We start from the raw sequence: 16,288 nt of genomic DNA on the forward strand, positions 1-16,288 counted from the left end.
GAGAAAACAATATGCCGAACATGGGTCTTGCATGGGTCTTACTATGCCAAAGACTAAAAATATGAACAAGACAGAGGCCTTGCAAAACAGCTCAAGAAAGGCAAAAGGGAAGATTATGTATAAAAAACATCACAAGCTATTCATACAGAACTTACCATCACAAGAAGTGATGACATAAAGAGCATCCCATGCACCTGTACATTTACCATTCATACACAGTTTTACACTGAATAGCAATGGTCATGGATAATTGCCCAAAGTATATAATAACTACAATTTCTTAAACATACATTCTTGGAAAGCTGAAATCTCTCACAGGATTGCCTTGCCTTGCATTTGAGCAACACACCATTCAAATGGGTCAGTGTTCCACAGTCTCCTGCCCTATCAATTACCAAGCATCACTGAAAAAACTCTACTGTTTAGTCTGCTGAAATACATTTTTAAAAAATGTAAATATAAAGACAGGCCATTCTGCCTGTACTCAAGCATGCCCCTCAGTGGCTATGCCCCTCTTCTCATGCACAAGGCTGAGCATTAGGGTTTACATTACGTTTGACCTCTCACCTAAACCATACTAATAAATAGCTCTTCATTATAACACAGCACTAAAACTTTAAGAACCCTGTATTCATATAAAACTGTTTCAAATGTCCTCACATGAACCTAAATCTTAATGCTTAATGAGCCTTGGGGCCCGTCTCTCAAAACTGGAGACATGCCAAATTCACAATGCTGATAATGTTTTGGCTTTACAACACAGAGCCTTAAAACCGCAGAAGAACACCAATTCCTTCTCACCTCAAGGCATGGGTCACATCCAACACTTCAAATATGCCTATGAAACTCAAATACCTTCTTAGTTTCCAGGAATAGGAAAGTCAAGCAAAACACTAATTAAGCACAAGGGCATCCACTAACTTCTCCACTGTACACTAGACAGCCAAGTGCTGAACTGATGCCAGGCCCATGCCACTGACAGACAAGTAGAATGACATATCTGAAAAATCCTACAAAGACGACTATTTGTTTTCCCCTATCAGATGACAAAAGTGACATTAACTTGCAAGAAGAACTGAAACATCATATATACAGTGACGGCCGCTCTCCATACCTCTAAGTATCACTGACTCAGAACACAAAAGATTTATCATTCCATAGCATTACACTAGTACTGATCTGGCACATATCCAGCCCTTGCTGAAAACAGCATTCATGTCAGCCCAAAGCTTCATCAGATGCACTAGATGATGCACTTCTAAAGAAACTGCTCTGTGAGGAAAAGCAGCTCATTCATCACCAGTGACAGGAAGAACACAAGCTAAGGGAATTTCTTATTTACAGAAGAAAATTATTCTTATGACAGAGTAAATGATAAATTCCATTAGGTAATTCTTGATCACAATCACTTTCAGCTCACTCAGATTTATAGCCACACTTCACATTTTCTTTAAATACTAATAAAATAATCTATGTGCATGACTAACTTCTCACCTTCTTTTTTATTTAAAATTCAAACCTAAAAACTTTCTTGTACTTTTTAAGAGCATATATTCCTAATGTGAACAGCTGAAGAGAACTGCCTTTCCTATATATTGTCCTGCATGAGAAAAGGTGTAAAACTTTTTCCTTAGTTTACTGTACATACCTAATTTTACCATGTTTACTTAAAAGCAGTAAAACGCCTTTGTATCTGCTCTTTCAAAAAATAACGAAAAAGTTATCAGTCAGAGAGTCCCAGTTTCAAAGAATAAGCATAGTTTCTGCACATCTTACTAAGCTACATAACACCATGTGCTAATATACAAAATAAGTGTCTCTAAGAAACAAAGAAAAGTTTGGGAAAGTGCTCGTAAGTTGGTCACTGCATATGAAGTGACATCCATCTTTAACCACATACTGTTGGTCCTCTTTCACTTTTATATGTTTATGCCATTACTTCTCAAAGTACACGGTTAAATATTTGTTAGAATTTTCATGCTTGCGAAAAATCAAACACTTATTATGCCTGCATGTAGTGCTATAAATTGATTTTCATACATACATATACCAGACATGCAGCTAAACTGTTCTACATACAGAATCCAAGGTATTACACACAGTCAAGATGCTGCTGGACTCCACTGCAAAGCCAAATAATTTCTGCTAGTACGAAAACTGGAGTCAGTTTGAGTTCGTTGTTTAAGGTCTTTTGCCCAGGATCCATATCCCAATTGCTGTTGTTGTTATTCATCTTTATGGTCTGGTCCTATTCCTGACATAAGAACCTCATTACCACTAATACAAACTTTCAGGGTGGCAGGACTGCTAGATTCCAGAGAAAGCTTGAGAGAAAATACCATCCAAATTACGTGTCAGAAGTTCTTACAGATATATTGGAGATATATATATCCCCCTTGGATAGTAATATCAAAGCAAGTAATTAACTCAGATTTTTGAAGTGACATCCCTACAGAGACCTCTCTTAACTGCTGAATGCCCAATATGAAGGAAGGAATCCTGCAGTAGCAGAGCTGGACAAGGGGAAGTGGGCAGCTAGAAGAAGGGGAAAACCTTAAGAATGCACATACAAGGATACTGGAACAGTAATAACTTAACAATCGGGCAAATCTGCAGGAAGATGTAAGATTTTTTTTTTAATAGTTTTTAAACTTAGTAATAGTGCATAGTTAGAAATAAAAGCAACTTCAACTTCCCTACCTGCTGTTTCAAAAAATCCAACAGAACCACTCAAACCAGCAGGCCAGGCAGATAGAGGCAACATATGTTTTTCTTTTGCAATTAACCTTCATTCAGATGCCTGAGTCCATAGAATAGGAACACCTAAGCATTGCAACAACCAGATCTAATTTATTCCTGATTAATCCTCTAGCTTCTTATGATATCTGGGTCAAACCTAAATGTTAAAGCTATGTAACAAGGGAAAAAAAAAAGAATTGAACATGTGCTGGAGCAGAAATTGGGGATGAAATTTCCAGTGATATTTCCTGCTACTGGTGTTGTATTACTGCACCGTGTAGCTTTCCACCATGACCCCTTTTGCCCATCCATGCAGAAACATAGGCAGGAAACTCCTCAGTTTTTGTGCATAAGAAGATAATACACAAAGCAAGAACAGAGCAAGAAGTGCCTCCCCCTCACTGTGATGCTCCTTGCTGAAATCACTGTCTGCACTGATGGTCAGACAGCTATGCTAAAAAACTATGAAGTCATTTCAGACAAACAGAAGTCGTAGTCACTGGCTTCTCAGCACAGCTGGGTGAACAATTAGAGCCAGCACTGTCTGGGCAACTATACAAGTGGGCTTTTAAATAGCCAGAAAGAAGAAAGGGCTTGTGTTGCTCTCATCTGTCGACTTGTTGCTTTACGGCATTCTGCACTATTTAAATATGCTCCTCAGCTCCTCAGTTGAATGCATGCCATATATATGACTATATATATGACTATACAGTGTTATAGTGAGGCCAGATTGAGGTGCCAGCCACAGTATAACCACTACAAGAGAGCCAGGTGTGAGGCTTGTGGTTGCCTGTGGCAAGCATACGCATCCAGGACTGCTCCGCTAGTCAGGATGGTGGCCCACAACACATTCATCCCAACAGTCTGAGCTTTTGGCATTACACAGTTGTATTCATTTTCATTTATTAAAATATATGGATTGTTGCCAGATGTGAATGAATCATTTATAACCAGTGTAGTGATGTCTGCTTGAGTCTGTAGGCTGTGTAGGACATAGAGATTGGGATCAATTGGAGGGGGGCCTGTGCATAAGGCTCCAACAACCCTGCTATAGACAGAGATGGAGATTCCCCCCGTGCCATTTCACACATGAACCAGTGAGGAGTACACTTTTATTGCTGGTGCCACTGTTTGTTAATCATCAGAAATCCAAACTTGAAGGCCAAACTGATAGCTCTCTGGTTGATGCTCTGTAGCCTAATACAGTTCTACTCACTAACCACAGCTCACCAACAAAGAGTGGGACACAATAAAAACATCACGGCCTCTCAGATTTGAGGAGATAGATCCCTTCAGGCTGATTTGCACTGATCCACAGGTGGTAAATGACGACAAGCAATTTGCCCAATATCACAGAACAATTTAGTAGTATAACCAAGTGTTGTCCCTTGACCTGCTTATTACTGGAGCTCACAACCTCCTAAGAAATACATATTTATTAGTTTCATTAGCAAAACATTAGTCAGTTATGCTTTCCATCTTAAAGATTTACAGCATTTAAATCAGACTAGCCCTGCTTACTTGTAGATAAGATTTCAATCTAATCTTGAAATCCATATCCCTTGCTTTTCATGCAACACAATTCAACCTTAACATTTAAAGAGCACTGTGAAATGATTCAGCACACAGCACTTCCCTTCAACACACAGAGAGATCTTGTGCAAGAGGCAACCCTTAAATACAAAGTAAACTACATGATCGTTCTGAGTTACACAGAAACTCAGAAACCACTCCTCAGCAAAGACACGCAACTACAATCAAAATAATCATATAATTTTGTTTATATTTTTTTCCCCTTTAACACCTAAAGTTCAAGCTGTCTGATTAATGACACTAGTGAGATATACAACAGTATTTACACAAGAAGGTTTCAAATCTATGGTAAGCTACCTAGAGTTGAGTTACAGGATATTAGCTCAACTCTACTGCTGGAAACAGTTTCCAAGTTCAGTACCTTTCATAGTATAGAACTTATCCAATAGCTGCAATGGTCCAGCTAAATGTCACAGAAGATCTCCCTTATGAATTTCAATATGAATTCAGCTCTGCACAAGCTTCATCCTTCTGGTGTGCAAAGACAGCTTTTATCAACTTCAGTGACAACTATGCATATCCAGGGAAAGAAACCAGTCCATACAGGTGATTCAGACCAGCAGATTCTCCCAAGTGCCTGACAATCTGATTTTCAAAGGACTAAGAGCATCAGGGCACATTTCCAAATTGCTCTTAAAAGTCACCAGCTTTGGCATCTAAGCCTATAACATGGTTTTGGAAGACTCTGCCTAAAACCTCACTATTAAAACCACAGAGAGTAATATGCAAAAGCTAACTTGTGTTTCTTGTCCAAAAATTACAAAACACATCATTCAAACACACCTTTAGGCAAAATTTAGAGGATGCCTAACCTTTCCAGAAACTATAAAAGCAGCTGTGTATTGATGGCATTCAGATGGCTAACTCCTGACAGCATTCAGACTTGGAGATGGTCCAAAATGCCTCACTGTAGCAGAGACATCTGCAGGCAGGTGTGGAACATCATTTGCCAATCTGTGGTTACAATCTTTTAATAAAAGGAAACCAAAAAGCAAACAGAATTTTTTCTTTACATAACTCAGCTAAGGAGTTGGGGTGGAACGAGGGAAGCATTTCACAAAACCTGTATTCTTTAAGCCACATTTCAGTCCTCACCATAACAACAGCTTTGGCATTGATATGATAGTGCAGTGTGCACAATGTTAAAACTCTCAAAAGGAAACCAACAATTGGAGATAGTCATGATTATATTCAAGGCTCAAAACTGTAAGGGTTACTTACTCACACAGAAGAATGCCATTTTCTAATCCGGAACGAAAATCTTTCTCACCAAAACTTCTGCCTGTCACTTGCTGCAAAAGAGTAGGGGGAAACAAAAGTGTGACATCTATTAGAAAGTGAGCTTTACAAGAACAATTCATAATATTCAGTTAAAGCACCTGCCGCATAAGGAACATCTGAGCTTTACAAGCCTTTCTAAAGGACTAAGTCATGCCCATTTCTCCTTCCCATTTCATCAAGCTATTTAACATATAGAACAAAGTATTCACTGTGGCCAGTGCAGTCACAGATTATAACAGAACTGTTTTCCAGAAGTAAAAACCAAAAATGGCAAACCAAAAACTACAACGCAGTCTTCAGAATATTTTAAAAATTTTATTTCATAGTGCTTTGAATTTTAAAACTACTGTATTTAGACAAACTATGTATTTTTATGACTTTTTTTTTTGCACCACATTAAAAATTTTGTACCAGGATTGAACTTTAGTCCTTAACCTATCATCCTTATAGAATAAGCAAAAGCAATTGGAAGCACTGGTATGACCCTTCAGACACATGCCTCAATACTCCTGGTCATATTAAACGATAATACACATCAGCAGGTCAACTGTGAGTGTGCATACAACCTCAGTGGAAGCTAAGGTTTAGGCACCTTCTCACAGTCCTGTCATGGACGCTTAGACCAGGAGGTACATTCTGCATCACAGGCTCTTACGCCAGTCTGTGCTGCTCAGGGATGGACCATCTTGAAACCTTTTAGGAACCCCAATCTCGCCTGAGGTGCCAGATGCTACAAGCATGACTGAACCCCCATTTATGACTCACTACCATGTTGACAATGGCTTGCCATTCATCCTCATATCATTCTCAACAGATGACGTGTTCAGTTAAAAGAACACTTTTTATTACCACCACGAAGGATATAAAAATAGTTGCTATGTTTAGAGAGCACTGAAAAGAAACAATACAAAGCAAAAAAAGTTTTTAATTGTCCTCCAGGAGGTCTTCTCTTTCCCCCGCCAAAACATTTACCGGATACTTATAGAGTTCTCATGGCTTGCATCCAATCTTTCAGTAAGACGCTTGCTCTGGGCGTTGCTTCCGCCATAGAGAATAGTGACTTGGGGACATATCTGTCCTTACGTCCCTGTTTTCTCCTTGCTGTTACATTCAGATATAAGACCCTTCCCTTCCCAGTTTCCTGTCATAAAGACAGCAATTTATAAAAACTGACAAGTTTGGCACTTTCCCACGGGATTAGCAAATGCAACAGCTTCAGAAATGTTGGTTATAGCTATGCAGTGTTAGACAGAGAACAACACTTTTTTTTAATTGAAATGCAAATCCAAAGCCTAAAACCTAACACTCCACTAAATTATAAACATATAGTTTCGTTCAATGTAAAGGAACTTCTCCAGTAACCTGGCATGACAGTGCACAAACTTTAAATCCCCATACCCTGAAAAGTGTATCATAAGTGCATCAGCTGACAGTCATGTCTTGTGCAAACACATGAATTAGAACAAGGTACTGTGTTGCCTTCATACCTCTGAAGAAACCACATGTAACTTGCCAGTAGTAAATGATCTCTAATAATTTAAACTATATCTAATCATAGTAAATCATCTCTAATCTTGATCTGCTGAGACACATGGAAATTATGACAATAAAACCATTAGTATTTGGGATGGATGACAGGCAGAGCAGATCAAAACTGACTTTTGTTTCATCCATAAAAAAAAGTAGTACAGAAAAACAAGTACAGAAAGGAGTAGGAAGAGCTAGTTTGTAAGAGCTTGACTCTAAGTGGCTTTTTCATCTAAGCAGAAAAAAAATTAAAGAAAAAATACAGTCATCTTATTTCACTGCTCAACACCAAATGTTCCAGCTATGGAAATCAGTCTTCTTAGGTATTTTTTGAAGACCCTTATTTAGCAGGAAGCAGTACTGAAACTGTTACCACAATTCAGGTAAGAATCTACCTGCCAAAAGCTGTCACCTGAGTATTGCTGTCATTACTGATGATGCAGGAAGGGTTCATACATAACTTCTGGTTGCACAAATAAAAGCATGACATGCAGATGCACAGCTGGCACATGAATTCATCCAGCAATAGGTAAAACAGACACTGACAGGAGGTGAGGAAAGACAGGAAGGTCCAGGAACAGTGCATGTCTGTTTGAAAAGGAACTGGAAGTAAATGAGGCATGGAAAGGTTTATGCCTGTTCTAGATGATCCAGCTGCAGAGGGAAAACATTAATCAGCTACAAGTCTCCTGATATAGCCAATTAAAATGTAAAAACAGTTCAATAGAGAAAGGTTAGAAACTAAAAATAAGCATGAAGATGACATTATAAATGACAAAGATAAACTCAAAATGGGGTTGAAAGGAGCAAGAAACTGGATCCACCTTTTCCAGAGGAAACGAGAGCTCAGTTTCTTGGCATATGCACACACACTGACCTCCCTCTCTGCAGGGGCAACTTTGGGCCATACCCTCATGAACAACTACTGTAGGCCCACAGGCCATCCTGCTGCACATTGCTGAGATAACCTCTGCTTAGCACACCGAGAGCAGGCAGAGAGAGTATTTAAAGGGACTGCAAGCAAAAGGATTGGCACTCTCACATTTGCAAACACAAGAGTCCCACATAGAAAGGTGCATACTTTGCCCAAACCCCTGTTAAAAGGAAAGCAGTATGTTAGCCACTTTGCCACAAAACTGCTGCACACATCACAGGACCACATTCATGTTACTAATCTAAGCAATCATCTGTTCCTACTAGCTTATCTTCCATCTCTGGAAAAAAAAGCCTCCAGTTGGCTGGATGAAACTCTGAAAATGCTGACACAAGGACTAGAGGGTAGCATTTACAGTGCTTCTACTGAGCTTTACTGGACAAAAGGAAATTGTCCATCTGCAAATAGGTACAGAAAACTGGAAAGTGGAGGAAGAGATCTTTAGCCCATCAGCTGTCATATTACAGAGAACTGGTGTTCAGAACTGAACCTGTACAAAACCAGTCATGAACAAATGCAAGGCAGTATGTATCCTGGACTGCTGCCTTCAGGAAAGGAAAAAAGAAAAGTAACACCAAACCCCAAGATATTAACAGAGAGAACATTGAGACCTGGCCTTTCTTGTAAGGCTGGGTTTCCAGACCACCACATCTTATATGCTTTGAAGACACAACTCATCTGCTACCTCGCACTGTCTCCACCTCTCTGGTACAGACCAGTGCACATCGGCAGTACAGCAGGATGCAGGATACATTGAAGAGCTCCCAATCCACTTTGTAATGACAGAACACTGTCATTCTCTGCAGTGCAGGGGTACCAAAGTTAGAACGAAGTAGCTTAAAGGCAAAACAAGCTGTATCCTGCTAATGATTACTAGAAAAGCCTCCCACATCTTCAATAAGTTCTATAAAGCTGAGAAGGAAAAAAAATGCATTGTCATGTCATACTGTAAATTAAGAATAGACAACAGACGCGAAACAGCATAATTTATTATTGCGTGCTTCATTAATGTGAGGAGGAGTTGTTTTCATTTATCACCTGGATGCTATTTTCTTCTCTGTAAAAAGCTGCAAGTGTTGCAAGCAGGGCAATTATTTGAGTGTCAGATGCATTTCTCAGTTTCCCTGCCACTTAACAACAGAAAATGAACCTAAAATGAGTAATAGAAGTTTTTCATGGCAACAACTTTAATACATATTTGCACACAGTAAGGCTTCTTATATACGGTATTATTGCTGATTAACTCCTTTGTTCTTTGCAGTTACACATGCCACTAAATTTATGCCATCAAGGATGGCTGTCATCCAGCCTCTAACCAATGCCATATTACACAACTTTATTTTCACAAAGCTTCGGTTTACATTGTTTTCCTTGCATTTTATATTGCTGGTGGTGCTTCCTGAGATGGAGTTTGCAAAGCCTCTCCTGTCAAAACAGCTTAGGGGCATGAAAAAGAAAAGGTGACAAATTACCGAGCAGATGCTGGCCTCAGGTGAAATTTATCTCTGCCAACAAGATATAAGTAGTTGAATAAACACTAGGTCATCAGGGACAACACAGTGAAAATAGCTTCATTTTCAACGTGCACATCTGAAAATGGCATGTTATGCAGAGAAAAAAATAGAGACACAGCAAAGAGAGGTCTTTGTTCCTCATTATGCCTTTTGGAGAGCTTGTGAAGCATGACAGTAAAGAGAGAAAGATTTTCAAAAAGTTCCGTAGGCTGGCTATTTCTTTGTATCTGGGCATGCTGCTTTTCTATTTTGCACAACCATTATTTCCCTCTACATAATTTTTTACTTAAATTAAAAAAGCCAGCCCTGCTACTTAACTAGGGAGTTATAAAAGTAAGGCTTAAATTGTAATAATAACAGGTATGTAAATAGAAAGCATTGAACTGTAGAAGCATCAGGGAACACCAGTTCAACAAATGACCAAAAGAAGCATGACAGCTTTTAGGACATCAGGATTTGGCTCCTCTAGAGTAATGAATTCCTACTTCCCCGTTTCTGAGATATAATCTGAGCTAGCTGTCAGCTTAGCTGACAGTTTGGTGTCCACATATAGCATGGGAAAACCATACTCACTGATACAAACATACTCCCAACCCCTTTGGTGGGCCCAATTCTAAGTCCTCACTAAAGGAATAATATATTTACTAATGGATGCTAGTCAGTGCCTTTTATTTTCCAAGAAGGGAGCAACAACTAAAATAACCACAACAGCTGGGGCTTTTTGTGATCTTTTGCATAGATTAGTGACAGCATGATCCTATGAATGGACACCTGTATTTAATGTGTAGACTAAAAGAAGAGATTTAGTTAGTACTCTATTTAGGAAATACAACATAAGAAATATTGAAAGAATAGTAAAACAAATGCACCACTGGACACAGGTTTCCACTCCAGGCCTCCACCATCCCTGTTCTCCTACTAAACAAGAATTTACAAAGAGAAAAGCAAGAGAGTTCCACTTATGCTCAAGACCACAAGCCAACTCTGAACTGCTACAGAGCAACACTACTCCATTGACTTAGGCCTTGAGTTTAGCAGGTCTTTGGTAAAGAGATCAACCCTGGAGCAGCTGCACTGCAGTTCTGCCTGCTGAAAGGCCAAGACATGATAGAAGACAACTGCAAGCAAACGAGGCTTATTGCTGCTGATAAGGCACATGCATCATTGTGCTCCTCCATTTTCCAGTTAACTGACCACCACAATCAGCAGCTATTCACAGAATCACAGTATATTCTGAGTTGGAAGGGACATACAAGGATCGTCATGTCCAACTCTTCTGTGAATGGCCCATAAGGGAATCAAACCCACAACCTTGCTGTTATTAGCACCACGCTTTAAACAACTTGAGCTAATCTGAGAGTTTTACCCTACCTAAGGCTTTAAACCTAAGTCTGGAAATGTTTTGTCCTTACTGATCCTGCCCATCACCAGAGCTTTCCACACTAAAATTCTGCACTGCTAACAGTGGTATTATACATGCAGGCTTGCCATACGTTGTTTGGATTTATGATCTTGCCGAGCCGTGCACATTTCTGCCAGGACATCTGGTAGTATAATCCTGTTTGGCTGGCAAGCTGCTAAAGAGTGTTAAAATTTCATGATAGAGTAAAATCAGCCTCCTTTTTCATCTGCCTTCCCTAATGCTGTTTGTATACATTCCCAGGTGCATTGCCAGACATTGCCGCCTTCCCCTTGGGGTGGGTGTGGCACAAAACATTTCATTCAAGGTTGAACATTTTCTGGAGAAAGAGACCAAAGAGCAGCAAGAGAACTTAAAAGCGACTTCTGTCAGACTTCTCTTGGCTGCAGCACAAGCTGTAAGCTTCACCTAGCAGAAGGTCATATGTTACATCCAATTTGTATTTGACAGTCAGTAGATTTGCACTGCACCATTGTTTTATGGGTAACCAAGTTCTTACCTGTATTTCAAGCAGTATTATCAAAATTAAGTACCAGATGATAGACATGACAGATCACCCTAGGATAACTAGTTTCAATCAGTTGTTCAATTTAGGGTTCTTTTTATTGCTAAAAAAAAAACCAACAAAACAAAAGAAACAAAAAAATCTACCCAAACTAACTTATTTCCTATACTGTGGGATCCATCATCTCTTTCTTAGTTTTAATGGGAATTAAAATGGGGGCAGGGTGTACACTTTTGCCATAGAATTATCAGTAAAGTGTTCATCCTCCTTCTTGACTGTGGAGAAGGAGGATGAAGTATTATTTCAGGAAAATAACTTGTATTTGATAGATAATGATAACACTCTTTAGCTCCATACTCTTTTCTGTAAAAACAAGACCCCATGCAGATGGTCAGAGTAGCACAGATCAGGATTAGCATGTATGATCTGAGTCCAACAAGTACAACAGATCAGAAGACAAGAATGCACCTTCTCAGTTCAAGGCCCTCATTTAATCTAGTCCTGGCTGTCTGGAGAGTCTGGCCTCTCTGCATTGTCTGGACAAAGTTCCCTGTTCAGTTGCTGCTTTTACTACTACATAACCTATCCCACTTCAGGGTGAAGCAGTACATAATGGCAGTTCCTGCATCTTTGAAGGGAAGAGGAAAAGATGACTAGTAATTACAAGCTATCATGAACACCCTTTCCCAAGGTCTTATTTCCTTACCCAACCAGGCTAACAAGCAGTCTGCTCCCTGAAAAATGAAAGGCTGATAGAAGTTATTATGAATTTTCCAACCTCTTTTTGAGTGATTCCCTGGGGCTTGCCATGGACAGACAAACATTTGCACTGCTTTCTATTGTGCCTCTTCGGTTACATACAGAAAGAAAAGTGTATTCAGGGAACTAGTCTCAAAAGCAGAAATTGTTGATTTAGCCCTTATTTTTAGCCTAACATGATCCTTCTTGAAGCTGGAATCAGTACTGATGGAAGGAGATAACTCAAGCAGCTCTGGCTACTGAACTCAGAGTAGCTGTCATGCCAATATATATCTGCCTCACATTTTATCACCAAGCCAAAGATTTTTTTAGCTAAAGCCAGGAGAATTTTTTTTCCTTTGTCTTAAGTTGATTACACTAGCAACTATCCAGCAGAACAGGAAACCGAGTTTCTAGCCATCTCTAAAAGAGCAAAGGATCAAAACAGACACTGTTTTATCCTTTAACTCCTTTTCCTAGTTGCAGTATTCCCCAGTCTTGAAAAACTGCTCCTCCAAAATATATGCTATGTTGCATCATCTATATGTTGAAACTGAAGCATCTGCTAAAACAACCCTCTATTTTCTCTCCTCCAGCTTTAGAAAGTTTAGACAGCCCTGAATCAGAACTGTTTAAACCTCTGACAACTAATTACAGCTGCAGAGGCAGAGCAGAACACAATGTAGGCAGTAGACTCTTCGTTGAACTCAACGTCGTCTCACCCTCAAAGCAATGAAGAGATCAACAGCTCTGTAGGAGGTGATGGGATCACTGCAGTATCTAGAGTTGTTAATCCCCATTACACTGCTTTAACCTATTTTGCATTAATCGCTGCATTTATATTTTACAAGACTACTGTGCTACTTCTTGGACAAGCAAGTTTTTGACACCAGTGTGTTGCTTTTTGGCAGGAACGTTCATCTTGGCAATCAGCTTTAGAACTGCACACATTTAAAGCTTCACAGAGACAGGAATACAAACATACAAGATGCTCCAATTTAGAGAGGCACAACACTAGAAGCACTTCAGCCTGTCACTAACCTCTGTCAGAGAGACTACCAAAGCTCAGTACAATTACTGAACTCTTCCAATGAAAAATGTCTGCTAGGAGACATCAGCTTTCCTTTTTGAAGAAATCAGGTGCTCACTTGAGCAAATCATTACTAAATTTAACCAGCCATTTAAAGATGACACTTCATGTCTTCAGGTCTCAGTGAAGGCTCTGAAATGCCAATGATGAGCATCAGTAGGCACCAGTCTACCTTGAAGCCTTTAAATTTAATGTCGTCAAGTTTTATCAAGGCAAGTTCATATGGAAAGTGTCCCATTTACAGTCTGTGCAATTTAAATATATATATACACATCTCTCTCTCTCTAAAAAAAAAAAATAGCTCAGCAAGGCATTTTAAGACCTGATTTTCCAGACAATAAGCCTGGAAGCCCAGAGCAAGCAAAGCAGGAAACAGTCCATGGGGAATAGAGATATGTCATACAAAAACTGCTGAAAAGCATAATTCTATGTGCTGTCAATATAGCTCTGCAAAATTATGCTCCTTTCAAATAAAACGGAGAGAGATAAAACAGAACCCTTTTGAGAGCTTCTTGGATGTTCTTTCTGAACTGTGGATCATCACCTGGCACATTCTTCAGCAGGAACAGAGCCATGTGCCACAGGTTTGCAGCCACTTGCCAACAAACCATAGAATTACTAACACTTCTAAACAGGAAAAAATGTGCATTTCAAAAATTACAGATTGAAGAAAAACGATCCACCTTCCTGCAGAAAGAGGGCTAACCTCAATTCAGTCATAAACTCTTGAGACCTTCATTAATAACTCTTTGGAAGCAGATCTACTTTGTTCCTGCCTCTATAGAGACAGAGTTAAGGAAAAGCATTCACACTCCAAATGCTTTTCCAGCTAAGCCAGTTTTTAAACTACATTTGGCCACCAACCTTGGGTGGAGCTAGACTTATAGTGCTGTCAGGGAGCAGCAAGGGCCATCTGCTCTTGAAGGGCAGTCAAGCCAGGAGAAGAAGGTGGCCCCACATAGGCTGCATCCTCACCGATGGGACACAATCACACAGGGCAGCAACTGATAGATAAAACCTGGTACTGATAACACAGTCCATCTATGGCATCAGAGCTGGCAAAACGATGAACTGTGTCTAAGGTCTGTCCAAGGAGTCCAGTCAGGAGCTAAAAAAGACAGGGTCAGAGACAGGACTGGAAACAAGGCTACAACATGGTTCTGGAGACCATCCAGGAGACAAGGTACCTACAGCGTTATGCTGCATGGCAACAGAAGTGGCTCCAGTAGCCCTGGCGCTGAAGCCAGGATAAACCTGACAAATGGAAAAAACTCCTTTGCTCTTCCCTCGGATCTTGCATGAGAACTGGAGAGAATAACACATTCTTATGGTTTTGTCTGGGGTAGAGTTAATTTGCTTTGCAGTAGCTGGTACGGCGCTGTGTTGTGGATTTGTGCTGAGAAGTGTTGATAATACAGGTATTTTTTAGTTACTGCTGAGCAGTACTTACACAGAGTCAAGGCCTTTTCTGCTTCTCACACCACCTCACCAGCAAGTAGCTTGCAGGTGCACAAGAACTGAAGAGCAGACACAGCCCTGACAGGTGACCCCAACTGACCCAAGGGCTATCCCATACCATATAGGGTCATGCTCAGCAATAGTAGAACCAGCAGGAAGGTTGGTGGAGGAGCTGCTGCTGCAGGACTGGCTGGGCATTGTTTGGTTGTTCGTGAGAAATTGTTTTGTATTGCAACTCTTTGTCTTTTTTGCATTTTATTTATCTCTCTTTGTTATTTTCCTTTTCGTTACAATGTATTATTATTCCATTTCAATTATTAAACTATTCTTATCTCAGCCCATGAGTTCTCATTTTTGCTTTTCCAATTCTCTTCCCCCAGTCTTCCTGGAGAGGGGGAGTGAGTGAGCAGCTGTGTCGTGCTTAGCTGCTAGCTGGTATTAAAACACAACACAGCCACAAAGAGAATGCTGTCATAAGGGAAGAAACAAAAACCAGAAAGTAAACAGGAATGTGTGGTGAAACAGAACAACTATTTCTTTCTAAATTATGATGACATTACAAGCAGATAGAAAGCCCACTGCAGCCTCTACTGGAGTAAACTGGTCTTCTGTTCTCCCCCACTCTACTCCATGACTCCTTTGTTCCAGATCCTGAAGCCTGGGCAATAGCCCTGCAGAAGGAAATAATGGCTGCCATTAATGCTCCAGACAAGAGAAACACTGCAGAATAGCTAGAATCAACTGATGTCTTGGAGCAAGTGAACATGAAATGTTGGTAGATTTGACTGGCTATAAATAGAAAAGGAAGTACTTCTCTAAGATTTCAAAACACAGCCAACTCTTGAAAAGACACTTTAAAGAGCCGTCATCAGCTTAAACAGAACTAAGAACCTCTATTTACTTCCTCTCCTCCTCCTCCTCCCAAAAATCACAATTTTCCGCAACTAAAGAATGTTTAGACCCATCTTTCAACAGATTGCTCCCATAGGAGCTAGGGATCTTGCAGGGCATAATGAGTACTAGATTACTGAAAGTCATTTTTCATTCATCCAATTTAGATGGAATAGGGCAGTTACACATACTAACCAACAAGAGTTTTCTGCTAAATGGAATTAATAAATCAGTATGGTTGTCCCTTGCAATGATAAACATGCCACTCAAAGATCCAGAGCATCAAATCAAGAGCTATTTACAAGGTTGCCCCCGAGACAAAACCCCACAATGTTACACAGGGTAAGTTGTTGCTCTTTTCTCCCCTGCTGCTGTTGATACAGGGAGCCTTTGTTTGGAGGACACAGAAAGCAGAGGGAGAAAGGGAGAAGGACTGATGATGCATACAACAATAATAAACACTGCTCTTTTCTATTACTAGAACACCTGCTGCCTCCATCAGTTCAGGCTCATCCATTATGCAGCACACCAGCTTCAACAGCTCCAGAAGCACCAGCTCTGAACACATGACAGACCTGACCAAGGAGCAAGGCAGAGA

At 40.0% G+C, this 16,288-nt stretch overlaps 1 protein-coding gene across 4 annotated transcripts in view; it reads right to left on the reverse strand.

Moving 5' to 3' along the window:
- Positions 1-16,288, reverse strand: part of LIMCH1 (LIM and calponin homology domains 1) — a 177,966-nt gene that overhangs the window by 106,151 nt on the left and 55,527 nt on the right. For 2 of the 4 annotated variants that reach the window (XM_064652945.1, XM_064652944.1), the window contains exon 2: positions 5,554-5,624. The exons of the other annotated variants lie outside the window; for them this stretch is intronic. In XM_064652945.1, the coding sequence (XP_064509015.1) occupies positions 5,554-5,624 (71 nt within the window). The remainder of the gene's footprint in view (positions 1-5,553; positions 5,625-16,288) is intronic. 4 annotated transcript variants of the gene reach the window in all.

Source organism: Pseudopipra pipra, chromosome 4 (genome assembly GCF_036250125.1).
Source record: "Pseudopipra pipra isolate bDixPip1 chromosome 4, bDixPip1.hap1, whole genome shotgun sequence".
NCBI lineage: Eukaryota > Metazoa > Chordata > Aves > Passeriformes > Pipridae > Pseudopipra > Pseudopipra pipra.